At 34.5% G+C, this 19,173-nt stretch overlaps 2 protein-coding genes across 2 annotated transcripts in view; one reads left to right on the forward strand and one right to left on the reverse strand.

The window, feature by feature from the left end:
* The window catches only part of LOC113496432 (neuropeptide SIFamide receptor-like), a 63,860-nt gene that overhangs the window by 11,865 nt on the left and 32,822 nt on the right, over positions 1-19,173 (reverse strand). The window lies entirely within an intron of this gene.
* Positions 5,961-7,414, forward strand: LOC113496436 (larval cuticle protein F1-like). Its single transcript, XM_026875645.1, has 2 exons — positions 5,961-6,648; positions 6,913-7,414. The coding sequence occupies exons 1-2, from the start codon at positions 6,637-6,639 to the stop codon at positions 7,360-7,362; spliced, it is 462 nt and encodes a 153-aa protein (XP_026731446.1). The 5' UTR covers positions 5,961-6,636; the 3' UTR covers positions 7,363-7,414.

Here is a 19,173-nt window from a genome sequence, read left to right on the forward strand (position 1 = left end):
TTTGTAGTAAATGTCCAAGTGATGGAGTGTACGAATTTGATGGAAAAAAACATTGTAAAGTTTAAAATAATCTGTAAAACAAACAATCTATAAAACAATCTGTAAAACAAATACATTTTGATTTTAACTAAAAACGCCGAAGTTTTCGTGTATTTTAAAGTTCAGCAACCCACGTATTGTACTTTATAACTCCCGCATTTTTAAACGTCTTAGATAAAATTACTGGGTATACATACAGTTTATATTAAAACAGCTATTATTTATCCTTTTTTGCTAATATAATATAATAATTTCGCAAGAAAGTAGAGAGTGGCACTACTGTATTTTTTGCCATGTATCAAGAGGTACAACGCATCAATTACACAGATTAATTTATTATATTCTGTCTAAAGAAGCGACGTACTGCGACACACTTAACTGTTTCGTAATTTCTTCTCGTATATTGTTTGATAAAAATAAAGATTGCAAAAATTCTGAATGTCATTTATACATTAAAGATACTCGACGCTCAGATAATTGTTCTATTATTATTATTATTTGCATAATTGCATTTTTTCCAAGGTCAGTTATTAACAAATTAAACTGAGTTTTTTTAAAGTGACCATGAAGTTCTTTTTTGTCATCGGATATAAAACATTAAGCAACTTAAACGAGTAATTACTAATTAGTCCATGTTCTTTCTCAGGCTCCAAAAGAGTAAAGCCTAATATAGTATAGCAATGAGAGTCGACATTAAGATAATTATCTATTATTGCATCCAGTGCCGGTGAAGAAAACGCATTATTTCTAAAGCTGCGATTAATCGTGACATACTTTAAAGTTTCATAACCGTTGAGGACTGCCTACCACGATATCTTTGAAAAAGTCCGTTGTTATTGTGGAAGGGAGACGCAGCTAGTAGGTGCGGGCGCCATCTCGCTTTTACAAATACAAGAGTTTTTTTGAAAGGCGGTAAGCCCCTGTATTTTGATGTATTTTGGTATCAAGTATAAATGATGGGAGAGATGATATCACTCTTAACGTATGAGGTTTGTTATATCTTGGGGGACAAGCACGACTTGTCGTTGGTAAGGAGAAGCTTTTATAAGGAGACTGCACAATCTTACTCGTGTATCTTGTAGGATCCTGGATTTGGTAACCTGAACTAACTTGTTGCCGACTTCAAAACAAGGAGTTTCTTAATCTGTATGTGTTGTTTCATGTCAGAACTTCTTCCTGGATGAACCGATTTTGCTGGCTCTTTTTTCATTTAACGTTAAATAGGTGTTCATTTGTCAAAAAAATATCAAGTTAGGCGTAATTGCTTTTATTTGAAGTCGGTTGCGTGTTTTTGTAGTTATTTTTTATCTTTATGAAATAAGTAGCTCTATATCTAATAAATAACATGGAATTTATGGGTGTTTTGCATAAATTTATATTATCGATGCCAAAATATGCAAGTGTGTTTGTTGTGTATCTCGGTTACCTCGTCACTTGGACTTAGAATTAACTGACATATTTTATTAAATCATATACTGAATCTGACAATGCGAAAAAAACATTACTTTATAATAAATATATGCGGACAACATCACATACATTGTTCTGAACCCAAAGTAAGTTGCGGAAGCACTTGTGTTATGGAGTTCAGATACAACGAAGGTACCACAATCACCCAGACCCGAGACAATGTAGAAATGTGAATTTTTACATTGACCCGACAGGGGATCGAACCCGGGACCTCCGAGATAGCGACACCTTGAAACCGGTGCGTACGCCACTCGACCACGGAGGTCGTCAAATTCTATATTTCTACGTTCTTCCAGTTATTACCGACAATCAGGCAGGCAGAGCCGCAAACCAAAGCTAGTTACACATAAACTCAAGTTCAAACTTACAATGTTTTTAGTTTCATCCAAACCCACTGCGCAATTGCGTGTCCTTATCACCATTTGTTTGTAAAACTGCAATATTTTGTACATATTGCGTCAGTAATAGGTAGTTATGGGATAAGTATGCCATATAATAGGTAACATTTTGTATAGCAGGAAGTAATATTTAACGACAGTTGGGCGCGGGCCAACGTTCAAGGAAATAACATCAATACTTTATTCAAAGTACCCATCAAAGATGAATTTATTTTGTTAGAATCACCACAATATTGAGTTTTTGAAGTGCTTAATGTATAAAGTTCGTAGAACAGGCAAATAATGAATGAAAATGTAGAGTATCCTCTTATACTATTCCACAACTTTCACACAACGCCATCCAGTCTTGAACAAAGCAAAGCTTCTAATATAAGAACTGTAACGCTGATAAACATTCTCATAAATTAAATCAAATCCAGAAAAAAATATCGTACTCATTACTCAAACATTTGTCCAGAGTGGGAATCGAACCCACGTCCTCCCGTATAGCAGCCTCTCACCACTAGACCAACAGCCCACTCAATGTTATGGATCCTTATGAAGTGATTGAAAGCGAAAAGACATTTAAATACCATTACATAACACCTATGTTTAAGTTCTTTTTTCTCACAGCGATATACCGCTTACAAATAAAAGACGTAATTAACAAAATAAAGCTTCACTAATGATAATTTCGTGTTCATCACCGAAACTAAAACCAAAATTGGTGTATCGACCTCAAATTAGTTAAAAACGCGAAACAACCTTGGTTTTAAAGCTCCCTTGAAACGTACGCACAAAAACCATATTGATTTTATATTCACAGATATATTCCGGTTGTCGGTAAAAGTAATTATTGAATTATGCATTCATTATTAATTTGATGTTTGAGAAACCTTGAATAAGCTATAAAAGATAGTGGATTCGATACAGGTTTTAGATGAATGACTAATAGTGGTAGCAATTAAATTCGGTAGCGGAAGGCAAACTGTGTTACGTATTAAACAAAAATACACGTTCCTTAAGTTATGTTAAGACGTAACATCCTATCTAAGTCTAAAGAGTTTGGAACTCCGAACACGAGGCAACGTGACAACTTTAATCTACAAACAGCTACTGCAATACAACCTTATAAAAGTACGAACAACAATTTCGCGTCATCACGAAACCCACGGAATCAAGTCAACGGTACTTCTATTTCCGCATGCAAATCGGACCTTATCATCTCATCTCTTAATTTCCGTGATAGTACAAATATCGCGAAACGATATTTTAAAAACTTATTAAAACTCAAGGTTTTAAAATCCTCCTTTTAAAAGCCGACCTCCCTTTTACCATCAAATATTGAATCGAAATACATTTAATCAACTTCCTAATTGTATTCGGATTAAAAATGGAAGAAAATGATGCGCTGATGTAGAATACAAAGGTATTAACAGAAGTGAACAAAGAAAGTAAAAATTATGACGTCTTATTAAATTTACAGCATAACAGCATTCGTCTAGACTTGCTTGATTTACTGCTCATGGTTCTTTCCAAAGCTCAATGTATCTGTTTAATCCGCACCAATTTATTGTGATGAATCAAACTAGACGTCAAGACGTAACACTTGTCTTTGCTCAAATTGCTTTATTTCGGATGCAGTTTTGTAGTTCTGTATGGGACTTAGATATTTGTTTTGTTAGACAGGGTAAAATTATAAATCACAATCAAAGCTCTAGGTATCTTTTGAGCCCTTTTTAAGCATATAATGAAATAGAGTAGTATCCTAAAAAAAGCGTCAGCTTTAATTTTTGCATTAATTTTTTAATTTTTTTTTGGAAAATCAAAAGAAATAAGTCAAATTAAAGTATAAGTTTATCAGTTCATGTTGTTTTCTCTGTTATTTAACTCTTGTACATAATAATATTGTTAAGTTCAGATACTCTGTATAATACTCGGCGGGCTCAATCCGATAATTTGAAGTTCATTAATCTCATTCCATTCGACGACCCATTACTTAAACCAGTGACATTTGGATAGTAATTAAACGGCTACTTAACTTTTAACACCTTTAAACTTATTAATTGGTATTGTATAAGTCAGTTGTCAGCATATGGAGAATTAATGTAATATATATAACTTTATGTTTATTACCCAGCGATTAAACTCGTACCTTCGTTAAGTTAATTTATTAAAAATTTATAAAAACCTTACCGATTTTTTTTATGGTATTAGTTAAAAAGGGGAGAATTATCTCATGTTTTAGTATTTGAAAACCGATTTCTTTTTTGAGAAGGTTTATTTCCCTTTATCCCTTATTAACGACAAAATTGAACAACCCAATATTGTCATGGAGACCACGATTGTATTTTATTAGACTTTATTATGGACTACAATAAGATACACGTGTTGCTGGTTCTAGGTGGAAATAAAAAATAAGGTGCCCTACAAAAATCTGAGATGTTATGAAAAGGTTTATGAAGTTACCTCACCATAAAGCTAGGAAAGGAGGTTTACGGACGCAGTCTCCTGGACCATAATATTTCTACGGAAGATGTAAGCATTGTAGGTTTGAGATTTTTACGAGGATCAATATTCAATTTGAAGTATTCGCTCCTTGTTGAAAATGGCAGGCACTAATATACGAGGACACGTGCTAAGATTATTGACATATTTTCAAAGATATCTTGAAACACGGGTTACCTTTTTTTGGTTTATAGAATATATTGCTGCCATGGAAACAATCCTGCATTTTGTTTGCATTACCTACATCTATATCTATACTAATATATAAAGCTGAAGAGTTTGTTTGTTTGTTTGAACGCGCTAATCTCAGGAACTACTGGTCTAAATTAAAAAATCTTGAAGTGTTGAATAGACCAGTCATCGAGAAAGATTTTAGGCTATAAACCATCACGCTGCGACAAATAGGAGCGAAGATATGTACAATGGAAAATGTGAAAAAACAGGGCAGGTATAAATCATAACTTATAACTTCTACCCACGGGAATGAGGTCGCGGGCAACAGCTAGTGTATGATATAAGTAAAGAATGGCTTGTTGCATGAATTTCAATGTGATACAGGAAACAAGAGCTTCTTCTCTCGTAAGACCACCAACGATGGCCACGCTTGCGCACCGCAGGTTGTCAATTACAGTTTCAACAATGTTTTCTTTTGACACGTGTCAAAGAATAACTAAAAAAGATTTTTTTATCTAGACCACTGTATCCCCCTGCCGGATAGAGGCCTCCCCCAAATCCGTCCACGACTTTCATCCTGGCCCATAATAAGATGGCTTCAAAATGCACATTGGTATGTTTATAAACCTCAACTTCACTGATATTTATGTAATAAATCAGTTAATACGTAGAAATTAAGTATTTCATACTGTACCCATTTATAACTCAGAAACCGGTTGATGGACTTCCAATCGTGTGTTATACTCGTACGTGGTATATGTACTACTTACAATGACATAACAATAAATTCTGATTAAATCGTCACAGAAATTATGGTCTTAACTTTAAATGGCGCAATTAAAGTTCTTGCGATGCTTCAAGTGACATAAGTATACACTGCGGTAATTTAATGCATGGGTTTTGGACAGAGTAATGAAGTTAACTAGTTTAGTGACTAACTTTCAGATTTTATTCAAGCTGTTAATTCCCAAGTTTCTTGCCTATTGTTTCGATTAATATAAGATTGAAAGAATTTTGTACACCCAAATGTTACACTTTCGAGAAGCATTTTTTCTATGAAAAGCACTTAGATCCGAGCATGAAGCTACCTCATCTGAATATTTTTCGAAATCCTCTGTTTCGTATTTGATCAATGAGTTTGCATCAAGCTCGTACATCTGAACAAATTGCTGACACAAAGACCCAGATAAACAACATTTATCTGGCGATACCAGCTGACATTGCTAAAACCGAACCGCATTACATAAGTCCTTGAAGATATGAACTTGGCATCAACCTAAATACAAGCGACGTACGTGTTTGTTGCATTCATTAATCTTGACAAGTTTGATGGGGCCACCAGTGGGCCCAAGGAAAGATGGATGTGGCATTTAAGTGCACAGTTTGGTAGGTTCGCGTTTTGTAACTTCATGTGATTTTTCCCAAAGCTTGAACTGCAAAAAGTAGTAAGCTTATGGATTCTGTATGAAAAGTTTTAGATACTAACTTACAATTTTCATTAATCATTTTGTCATGCTACGATAGATGTTAAAATTATGATTGTAGTTTAAAAAATAAAACCTATGTAACCACTTTCATGTTATAAAACTGCGAAGCTTTCCAGAAGGTTTTTATTCAGTATTGATTCATACTGATAAAGTTATTTAGCACTCAAAAATTACCGTCCTCTCTGTAACAGAGGGTGCAACAGTATAGGGCTCCGATTGATTACAAAGAGGTTGTATATCACCAGTTCGCAAGTTTGAAGTTTTGCTTCATGGTTAGACATACTACAAATTACATCACCATACCTTACAACCACGGGCGTGCCCTAACAATACACCAACAACTGGTTTCTTTCCATACAATCCCATTCATAGTGCGCCTACTACAATATCTTCGTCCGCCTCTCTCCGCTTCCGAAGCTTGTTTAATTTATACAGTTTCAAGTTCATTGCGCACTCATTGTCATATTTCGGCAGGCCGGTATATAAGGCCCGGTGGAACAGCATTTCGTTAGATAACTTCGACACTTCAGTCGGCAATCATCTACCTTCGAAAAACAACAATTTTAAAACCTTCAATAACCATGCAGACCATTGTAAGTGAAGCTTTTATGGGTTTTCAGTGAACAAAAGTTTTGTTCGATTTTGTGATTTCGTGGTTTTATTTTTTCATTTTAAATTCAAGTGTTGTGCAAAAAAACGAATTTAGCAGTTTAAGTGAAATTGGAAATTATTAATCAGTGGAAAATGGAATAATTATATTTTTTGTGATTCAATATTTCTAATATTTTTTAAAATATTTAGTATATAATCTTATTTGTTTTGTATATCAGTCTCATAATTTATCTCTCTCTCTACAGGTCGCTTTCACCGCCCTCCTGGCTTGCGCCGCCGCCGCCCCCGGCCTCCTGGTTGCCCACCAGCCCGCCGTCGTGGCCGTGCACACCCCGGTCGTTCACGCTGTCCCAGTAGTGGGCTCCAAGACCACCATCACCAAGTCTAGCCAGGTCGTGAACCATGGCTCCCCCGTGCACGCCGTACACGCCGTCCACACCCCGGTGGTTGCTGCTTCCCCTGTGGTTGTTAAGACCGTTCACGCCGCTCCCGTGGTCCACGCCGTGCACGCCGCCCCCGTGGTGCACACCGTCCACGCCGCCCCCGTCGTACACGCCGTCCACGCCGCCCCCGTCGTTCACGCCGCTCCCCTCATCGTGAAGACCGCTCCCACCGCCGTGACCCACTCCTCCAGCTCCGTCGTCCACCACGGTCATGTCGTCAAGTCCGTCCCCCTCATCGCTGTCCACCACTAATTTATATCCTTCTATGAAGGGTTAATTTAATAAATTCTTATTTTTTTACAAATTTCTTGGTTTTATTACTCCGCTCTATAAGATCTCCACTTTTAAACATTTCAAGACAATATTATAGTGTAACACGATATATTCATAAAGACATATCAGTCAAACAGATATTAAGGTTGTATTTTAACCCCTGAACTGCTGACCTCTAAAAGATCTTGTATTATTTTCAACTATTCTTAATAACTTTTGTATTGTATTTGAGAATATCACAAAAAACACGTTTATAGTGAAGTCTCGTTATTAAAATAATGAGAGAATTTTTTTATTTAAATTGTCTTCTACTTACTTTTGACAATCTTATAAATATTTGTAAAATTTGTTGTAGCCCAGTAGTTGAACCGGATTCATACTCACAAGGATTTGGGTTTAAACAAGTTACACCAATGTGTTTTACTTTCTTAAATAAGATATAAAAGAGACTTTCTTAAATTATTGACGAGTGGTATAACCGTTGGACTTACAAGTACAAGGTCGTAGGTTCGAATCACTTCGCGCATCAACGTCTTACGAATTCATGTTACAATTATGTGCATTACATAGTAACTACTTATCATTTGGCAAAAAATGTAAATGAAAAGATCGTGCAGAACTTATACTTGCCTGAAACTTTAACACCAGGTTATATAATATCTACTGAACGAAAAGAAAAAGCAGATGTTTAGATATGACCCATCCTTAAAAACAACTTCAAGTAAGAAATTAGCCTGGATAATCAATTAATCTGAAATAGCCTGCTTGCTTTCGTTACTTCTACACCGAATGCAAATGAAATGGATATAATAGGGTCATAGTTACTGGCTGGTAATTATAATACCAGCGTTTCGTAATATTGCAATTACCATATGGTCGGCTAGTTATAATGATAACCCGTTTAAAAGTTCATGTAACTGTCGGTTTCGGGTGACGTGCAATTAGTGTGGTCGTTAATGGTTAAATTATACCGTATTAATTGTGATTACATTGAATTACGCGATGTTACAGGATTCAGGGTAACATCAGATTGTGTGGTCTTCGGTTTTGACTAATCTTTTCAATTATACACTTCATAATTTTACGAAGTTTTGTATGGATTTGTAGATAAACGAATTGTTATGAAATCCATTATTCTGAAAGTAGGATATATAGTCACTTTTTGCATGTCTTTTTGAGAACGCTTTCGACATTATAATTGAGGGTCGACATTTCCTATCTGAGTAAGATAGGAAATGTGACTAAATTATTCTTAGACACCACTGACAAACTTGGATTCCAAAAATTGGAATCTGAAATCGCCAAACCGCAGGAAGCTAGCGTGGTGATCAATGCTCAAACATCCCTTATACGGGAAGAAGCCTATGCCCAGCAGAATATAAGAAAGATCAAAAAGTTTATATATTATTATATCTAATTAAACATATGGACAAACAGACGTTCAATTTCCGTTTAACTGTGACAGATCTGACAAGGTCATCGTGGATCTAATTACAAATGTAAAACAGTTGACCTGTTATCGTAATTCGAGTTTTGGACAATAACAGGATTAAGTGCTACTACGATTGTGAAGGTCGTCGAGTTTCTCGAAGGTACAATGTACTGAGGGGCGCGTTTTATGGTGCCTGAGTCTTTTTTTTTTACTTTACTGTATCATCTCTTGCGAAATTATGTATTTAATATAATAATATACTCAAACAAGAAAAGATTTCATAAACTTCATTTTATATAACTTATAATATTTTACAAAACCGTCACTAAATGCCCTGAAAATATGAACGATATTGTGAAGCTTATGTATGCTATATCACTTTATTTAAATTCCTTTCTAGCGGTACAAATTATTTTATTTTTCACTTTCAATCGACGTAATCAACAGTTTTAAAACAAATTTAAAAGAACGAATAAAAATAAAATCCGGATTGCTCAAACAAGCAATTTGATACATTTGTAAACCCGGATCATAAATCCCGGATTAGCCTTAATTCTACTTCAGTTTATTAATAAAATATTGATTCAAGTTGAGTTGTTTCCATTCGAGCGCGCTATCTCTTCGGACGATCGAGTTCAAAATTCAGATATTCGAAATAGTAATTGGATGATATCGAGCCGGTCCAATTAGATGAAAATGTAATGGTGTATTTTGGATAATTTTGATGAAGACTGATGGAAAATGATTGAGTTTCGATGTGAATATTATTATTAAACGAGCTTTTCTGTAGGAAAAGGCATTTGCCAAACAATGGGAATTTTAAAGTCTAAATACATATTTGAGCATCTGATAATAGTATTTATTAATAATTTCGTTAATTTCTTAGAAAAAATATGATTGATGATGAGAACCAAATAAAATTTATTTATCATGGTAACAATAAACATATACTCCGATTCAGAGTCATGTAGCTGAAATCAATGAATCGACACAATTTGTCAACTTCAAGACAGGACAAGAGAATGGCCAATTAAAACCAGCCCGAGCCAATTATCCAAAGATTACAAACTTGCATTTTACGCAACTCAAGGAAAAAAACGTCAATAAATACGAAGTAAGTCAGCAATGCATCAAGTGGTCAACAAACGAGAGTAAATGTACTGATGACAGGATGCCTTGTTTGGAGTGGTCACGGCTTCGGAGCATCGCGGAGCCGCGAGTGTGATGGTACTCGGAATTAATTATTTGTGTAGGTAGTCGTCGGTTCAGAGCTTGCGGAAAAAATACAATAAGAGTTAAAATTAACAAAATTGCCGTGATTTATATGTTTAAACCACTTAATAGCTGACCCAGCAGACGCTGTTTTGCCGTGAGAAAACAAAACAATATACAAAAAAGAAAATAAACACTGGTGTATGAAAAATACATGTTGTCCGATTCTGACCTGCTTACAAAATTTTAAATTCTTGAGAATTGCTCTTACCGTTTTAGAGGAGTTCAATTACACCGTGACACGAGACTTTTATATATTACATTTAAAGTCCAAATTTTACCTTTGCTCAACTTTTAACTGAGTTGCCTAAGTGACAGCTTCTAGTTTCACCAGATTTGGTTTTATGACATATTTTTTTGTAATAAAATACTCAAAAAGCACTCAATATAGACGTATATCTAAGTTTCCATTGCAAAATGTCATACCGCTTCAAGAATATTTATGAGTTAAGTCCCTGTAGCATATTCTACTCTGTGTAATTTAGCTATGCGAAAAACGCACGGCGCTTACACTGTTAAAATTTTATGAAGCGACAGTACGATACGTTTTATATGGTATTGATTACAGCTAAGAAAATAAAAAAATAAAAACAAAAACCCTTAATTGGAATTAACTGAGAGCTATTTATAATTATGAAAGACTATTTTTTTTTAGAAAAATATATTTTTGCATCTTTTTATCCAAAGAATTTACTAACATATTAATACTTTCCTACAATAAAAGAATAAGAAATAACACAGAACGAATGAATTTATTTTCGGGACCATTTTTGCGGCATCTTCGGGTTAATATCCTAAGCGAATATTTACAAAATGTGTACGTGTCGAATGCCACATGCCTGTTAGGTATCCGAGTGGACATATTAGGCACATTCCTGTCTATATACAGTAAAAGGACTTGGTGAAATTAACATCACGCTCATATAAATTGATGGGGCAGACACGGATAGGGCAGTCGACGACCAAAGTTACCGCAATCCGGATATTTTGACAGAAATGTATCGCTTGGTGAGTACTTTGGTGATAACAGTGATTTATTATGTTTAGGAGTGGAAGGAAAGTGGGGAGAGTTTTCGGAACGTTTTTGTAGTTTATCGAAAACTTAGCTTGCTAGTTACGTGACTATGACGTTATTTATAAGTTTTACTACAAATCATTAATCAGCAGGAAACAAGGAGCTGCATTTAAAAAAAATTGGCAACACACTGTATTATTAAACGGTTCACAGTTGTCAACGTTTACCACATTTTAAGTTAACTAAGGTAACGGAACATAGATACACCAGTATTCCATCCAACCACATCCATTGTATAGCTACAGCGGCACCCCTCAACATTTTGCATATAATTAAGAACCCTTGTAATTGAAATTACAACATATTTCCACGGACATGAGCACCTCGCTCTTGAGCTGTTATTTTTTAATTACTCGTTTTTGGAGGTAAAATCTGATAGCTACTGCTTTTTTAGGGTTCGGTGCTTAAGGGGTAAAAACGGAACCCTGTTACTGAGGGACCGTTGGCTGTCCGTCTGTCTGTTACCGGGCTGTACCTCAGGAACCGTGATAGCTAGTCAGTTGAAATTGTCACAGATAATACTGCCGCAATGATTGTTGGGTTTCAAATGCATTAGTGGATAACTACTACTTAATACTACTGTGAGAAAAAACATTGTTATTTATTTTTGTAAACTTTGCTTGGGTTGAATTTTCAAACATTTAATAAAAAAGAATCGTATAAAATGATAGATTTTGAGCGTAGTGCTTTTCTTAGCTAGATGATAGGTTCAGAATCGAATCTATACATAAAGCAACTGCAAATCTTATCCATTTTAGAAATAAACTTAGCGTTATTAGAATGATTGATATAATTATTTTTTTTCAGATAACAATCCTATTGCTCCTGGCAGCGGTCCAGGCTGCGCCGGCGCCGATAGTGGTGTACCCCTCGTTTGGATACCACCTGCCTTCTGTCTACCACGCGCCTATCGTTGCGCACGCGCCGTTAATCTCACATCCTGTGGCTTTTGCGCACACGCGAGCTTTTCTACCGGGGTTCCATTCGCCATATTTGTTTTAATAAAGTGAATAATGCTGTTGATATTATGACAATGTTTGTTTACGTTAAAGGACTGATTGTTTAAGCTCATTTGCTAAGAAATCTATTGGTGAATGTTTTGATAAACGATACTAGTACCTCTGTATTCGACGTGACAACTCAGCCAAAACCCTAAAGTTGGTTAATCCTTAAGTTTGATCCCAACATCAGAATTTGACACACAACAAGGTTCGTGAACATTCTATGCGTTTGTCCAACGTTGGTACAAACATTGGGGCCAAATTGTCAAGCCAGTTTAAAAAGTATGTAGATATGTAATGCGTTCACCAATAGATTACTTTTTATTTATTATCTTTGTGTGTTGGCAACTTTACAAAGCCTGCGCAAAGAGCAGTGTATAAAATTATTTACTAATACCTAAGTGGCTTGCATTATCATATTACGCACAATTGACCAAATATGATGGCCGCGTGATATTAATGCCTCTTCATAGAGAAAAAAGATTCGAATGAATATAACATCATTCATTTACTGAAATACTTTTTATATTTGTGCCAGACTATTTAATATTAAATAAATGTATCTTTTATGTTTATGTTACTTAACATATTTGCAAAATATAGAGGTTTATAGAGATTTCGTGTTTATTTTTAATTCAAATTTACTGGAGCGGATTTATGAGTGCTGGGCTTTTTTCAGTGGAATGAAGAAATTTCTTTACATAATATTTTGTAACCTTTGACCCTATTTAGTTGAAAGATTATAAATGTTTCATTTCAAATATAATGTTTCTTCGTTGAACACTTAAGAAAAAGTTATTTAGTATTCAATGTGTATTTTTAATTTGGGTTCCATAATAGTCGGGCTATCCCGATAAATACGCATGAGCAAACCGCATTTAGATTTAAAAAAATGAAAATGAAACAAAACAAAAACTACCTATTTCTTTTAAATTCAAAGATTACAATTATAAAGATCTTTACCAAAGCACTATTAGACTTTAAAAGTCTTTTAAATGATAATAACATTTAGAAACAATAAGCTTTTAAACTTCTCAATACGAGCTCATGAAACATAATATATAATTATATATGGTAAGGCTTCACTCATAATGTATGCAGATAGTATGCGTGCAGGGGAAATTAGCATATGACTTAGAGAGATTATAGGTTCTCGGTATGACCTTGACCTTCGAATAACTATTGATTGATTTAAATCAATTTTATTATTCTTTGTCCAATATATTTTCTTAGGTGTTTATATATATAAAAAGCAAATAAACAAAGACAATATAATTATTATCTATGGTTTCACACACACATAGAACATGTTCAAAATACTTGAATAAAATTTTCTGGTATAATATCAATATAGGTATGACCCGTTAGTTAGTCGCTCTGACTGCAATATCAGAGGGTGTGGGGTCGATTTCCAACCATGAAAATGATAATATGTTGATGTGTGATGAGCACTTTCATTTATTTTGTTCTGTGTTTGGGTGTTAATTGTCCATTATAAGTATGTATTCTTAAAAGACATATACTTTTATCGGTTGTCTAGCACTCATTATACAAATTGTGCTTAGTTTGCGAAAAAATAACGTGTAAATGAAGTCAAGTATTTGGATATAATAATTATTATTTTAGGAGAAAGCTTAAACCTTAACATTTACATAAACAAAACACTAGTCGTGCGACACGAAGACGCGTGAAAGCAAACAAAAAATTCTCGAAAAAGAACTTAAAGTCTTCAGCAATAGGTAGTCTTCCAGCACGACAATCTCTGAACAAGATAATAATGTTAAATGTAAAAGCAACCCTTACCGCCCTAAGTATTATGTCGAACAAGAAGTCGCACAAAAACTTTTATCTCTCGTGTCACCAAAATCGTCAGTCACGAGATTAATCCTGTCTCCAACAAAAACAATAGACTTGTCTCGACAAGTCAGCTGACCTGAATTGAATATAAACCGTGATAATAATATAATAATATTCGAGGGGAAACAACACTTTTTTGACTTTTAAAATGAAAGTACCTAGTACTGAATAGTTAATAATACTTTGAAAAGGAAATAATTTCTTACTACAACTGTCGTGAGGCGAAAATAAAATATTATGTAAATACTGATCAATAGTATTTTTCAGTATATTTTTTCACGACTTTCCTTGCCATTAGAGAACAATAATTAATTGTGGATAAGTCACATTACTGACATTCAAGATACCAATATAAATTGTTAATGTCGTACGAAAAATCGGAAATCTAAATTTTATTTGTCAATTTATACTAGATATAAATAGGTAAAACATTCTATCAATAGATGCTTTGTTGAAATGACACAGCCAGGTCAAGTTATATTCTATACGGTAGTTTATCTTTGCTGAATAGAATCTTATATGGATAAAAATAGTCATTACTGCCGCGTCTCGTACGGATCGGCCGTGATCTGTCATCAAAGGCCGCTTCATGTCGTGCGATCTTAAAATCACGTAATTGTTTAAGAATAGGGCTGCTTTAAACTAGTACCATCATATATTATAGTAAAAAATAGTACCATAAACTCGAATATCAGAACTAACTTTATTAAATACGTCCTACGTGTTTTCTTTTATGTTCTGTTTTTCTACTATTTGAAGAGATTTCTAAAAGTAAATTAAAATTAACCGCTTTAATTCCTCGTATCATTTATAATAGAAGTAAATCCCCAGATTTTTGGTATGTCAGTTGGAATGTCCACTAACGATTAAACACCTATAAACGTACCTTTAACTAATCCAATCATCGTAGACTTAGTACAAGTAAACGCCTTGTCAAACCACATACAATTTCTATTGCAAAATCGAATAAAAATATAACATGCACTAGTTGATAAGTACATTAATGATCCAATGTTAAGTAAATCGATCGTGACCGCGTTACAACAACCTTATTAGATTGACATTGACTTTATGTAGCAGGACATAACTTTACATTAGTGCACAGGTTAGGACGTAATACGCGTTTGACGCAAATTAACTGTGCTGAGTATGATACATGGATATGAATTAATATAAAATTTTAAATTATTTTTATTGGAAACAATTTATCGTTGGGTTTCGGTGTTTATGTTAATCAATATGTTTTCTTAATTGTCAGCTGATTTCAATGTAATTCAATTCAGGTTTTGAGGTTTGCTTCGTCTGGCAATATTTTAGGATAGCCAAGGCTAAAGAAGTTTAGGAAAAGCCCACAAAGAAGATCTACCTAAACAGAATTTTGTTAGAGTTTTTCCATACAAAGAGACTTGCGTATCAAGGTATTTTTTTTGTCAACACCAAAACAATTCCGTGTGCCCCGTTCTTTAAGTTATTTTTGTTTCCCTTAACCTTGGACCAGAAACTCGTTATGGTATACAATCGAATTCCCATCGTTTATACGCTCACTGACACGGAAAAGATATTATCATACAAAAACACGCAGAAAATCATCGTGTATTCTCTAAACAAAACACAAATATTTCGACCGTGATGGACGTTTATAAATTGACGAAAATATTATGACAAAGGACGATCATGAATTATATTAAAGGTTTATAATACCTTTTAAATGTGTAGCAACTAATTGATCATCTAATATATAAAATTCCCGTATCACGATGTTAGTTACCGTACTCCTCCGAAACGGCTTAACCGATTTTTACCAAATTTTATATGCGTATTCAGTAGGTCTGGGAATCGACTTACATCTATTTTTCATACCCCTAAGTGATAAGGGTTGCTAACACAAAAAAAAAATGGAATGAAATGTTTTTTTTTTATAATGTGGCATTAAAAATACATACATACAACTAAAAAAAAATATTGGGCAAAACATTTGCCATGACAATTCGTTTACTGGGTCAGCTAGCAAAATATATATTTATAAAACAATTAAGGATTTTTGTGACTGAAAAATGCCGAGTTAAATGTTTGTGAAACCCCCCGCGACACGCCGATTAAATGGATCACACAATTGCCTGTCCAACGCGAGGACCAAACCCGCGACACGGTGTGGATAGCGTGGGGATCTATACTAATTGGCTAACATTGCAGTCGGTATTAATCAATGAAACTAATTGTCATTAATTAACATTTACTACAATTCCCTTTGTTTCAGGAAACTACAACAAGATTAGTCAATACGAGGAAAAAAGTGAGTAAATGCAAATCTTACATCTACACAGTAATCATAGGTTTTGTCATCAATTATTACGAAAGCTATTGTTGATGTTATGATAAACATAACATAAATAGGCCCTAAGGATTCAGTCGTGAAGATATTAACGGACAAGATGGACAAAGCGATTATTCTGGTAAGTTTATTTTCTATTGTTTATACAAAAATCATGTCGTTGTGTTTGTAATTGATCTTCTCCGATCGGTTTAAAAGTGTTTTCGTATTGTGTATATTTGGAAGATTTATTTTTGATACCTAACCTAACCAAGGATAATTAAGTCGACGAAATGTTGTTTGCCGCGTCAGTTACTATTTTACCTCTATTCATTCAGTTGCGTTTAAATCAGTGAATGCGCCGAATAAGAGTCTACGAAGTTACCTGAGATCGAGTTTCAAACTGTCTGTGCCTTTTATCTAAACTAGGACCAGGTTCGTGAAATGCAAATTAGAGCATTGAACTCAGCGAAGTTTCCGAGTTTCGTTCGCTCGTCAGTTAATGGATCGCGTTCATTTCCAACCCGTAATACACAATTTTTGAAAAGGTTTTGGATCTCTTTGTAATGCTCGTCATTTCGTACTCATGCATGCCAAAACGGCTGTCACATACAGACTCACTTTATTTATTGAAATTCCTAAATGTAAATGTTTGTCTCTATATTGCACTTAATTGTGACAGTGACAGGCATTGACACTTAAGGATGACACTTTTGATGTAGTTTTTTTAAGAATTCATTTTTTGAGGATACCTTAAGGGTAAAAACGGAACGCAAACTGTTTGTTCGTCTGTCACCAGCCTGTATGTCAAAAATGGTAATAGTAGAAAGTTAAAATTGTCGCAAATGCAGTAATAAAAAATCGAGGTTAAGCAATGGTTAGGACGGACATAAACTTGACAGGCAACCAAGTTCTTTTGCAGTTTAAAAACCCTCAATGTCACAATTCTGACTCCCACTGACAAGTTTTAATATTAGTGTTCTTGGTTCAAATGACCACATTATTACATGTTTTCTACGTAATTATGATGACCTTTCTATTGATGCCTTGATTGTCTATCGCAGCCTTTCAACCTTCCATACATCTGGTCACGAGGTATGTTTCCGCACGGTATTACATTGATTGTGTTACTAATAAGGTGGTATTGATATTACTGCATACGATTTGTAAAGATAATGCGTTCAATTAAAATACAAATATTAATTTGGAATCATGAAACATTGTTTGTATAATCAGTCAAGTGCAAGTCTCTCGCGATACTGAGTGTTTCGTACGAATGGGGTAATCAAACACAAGTAAGCAAATAAATTGGTCACCTATCAAATTTATAACCGTTGCGTAACTTCGCTGCCACGGTATATGTTATACAGCCTGCTGAAAGATGGACGGATAGCAGTCTTCTTAATAAAAAATATAGTAGATAATAGAAAAAATCTGAGTGCGTCCACATTTAAGTTACGATAAAATTCTCTCAAAATTGTTGTACTTAAGTAGGCGAAGTCAATAAATATTTTTCAAATTGCTTGCTGTTTTAAAAGAATGCTTAGTTCGGCCATCAATTGCGAGAACAGGTCTGACAGACTGTCATACCAGACCCGAATATCAACGATTAGTGGAGGGTAGTCTAGGGCAGCGGGTCGAAGCACTGATACTTAAAAACTCTTGGCATACGTGAAAAAAGTATAGGTATGGCTTGTTTTTTAGATTTTCATGGAAAAATAATCCTCAAAGAAATGCTTGCGATTTTACTATTATAAAGAGTCAAATTAAAAAAAAAAAAGGTTCTTACTATTATACCGTTGCACGTTAGTAAAAAGACTTTACACTTTGTGTTTTTTTTATAGCTTTGTTTAAACGAAACTTCGAAAGCCATGGGAAAAAGTACCAGGAAAACATGAATTAAAAGAACTCGTTTCTTTCAGATGCTAGCAGCTATCGCCGTGACGGTGGCATCCCCTATCTACGACTTCCACAGCCACACGGCGTATCACTCGCTGCCGCACCTCTTCCACCACGCCCCGCATGTAGAAGTACCCCCAACCACGGAAGTACCACCCAAGCACATTGAATATCAAGGGTACTACGTGGTGCCCGTGGGGTACGCTGTACACGCCGTGCCTGTTCACCCGGTCCCGGTCGTGCCGCAACCGATTGTCAAGTATAAAGTCAAATTGGACTCACATCATGTATTTAAATAAACTATTCTTAACTTAATTATTGAATTTCTTTTATTGTAGTTTTTTTAAAATAAGTTATGAAACAAAATAAGAAAACTGATAAAACATGGGATGATATTCAGTAACTTTTGAACAAGTCGTATACTATTATTACTTTGGACACAATTACATAACGTTTAAGTTATTTCCTTGGCCTAGTAACTCCTCTGTTAGATTTGGAATAGTCCTTAATATAAGGCAGCCCAGTAACTCCTTTACAAGATTTTGGAATAGCTTAATATAAAGCACGGAACACATGTTCCGAATGCCCTACATTTGGTATCGCCACGCGTGATTGATTCCCGCAAATATTCCTTTGTATTCGCTGCTTAAGGCTTGTATACATTAACTTACGTTCCGTTCCAGTTACAACGATCTTAGAACTTTTGGACAACAAAAGAATTCGAAATAGTTTGAAAAAGATATGTATATTTTAGTAGGATTTTTTCTTTCTCTGATCAATGTGAAATACTAATTTTAATAGCCAGTGTAATTTAATTTTGAGATAACACAAAAATAAAAAAGAGTATGTATATTAAATTTTATACCACAACATTTCAAACAATTTTATTGAAATATATATTTCTTTTTTAATAGTCCTCCACAATATGGCGAAAAGAAATCTA

The sequence above is a fragment of the Trichoplusia ni genome, chromosome 8, assembly GCF_003590095.1.
Source record: "Trichoplusia ni isolate ovarian cell line Hi5 chromosome 8, tn1, whole genome shotgun sequence".
In the NCBI taxonomy this organism is placed as follows: Eukaryota; Metazoa; Arthropoda; class Insecta; order Lepidoptera; family Noctuidae; genus Trichoplusia; species Trichoplusia ni.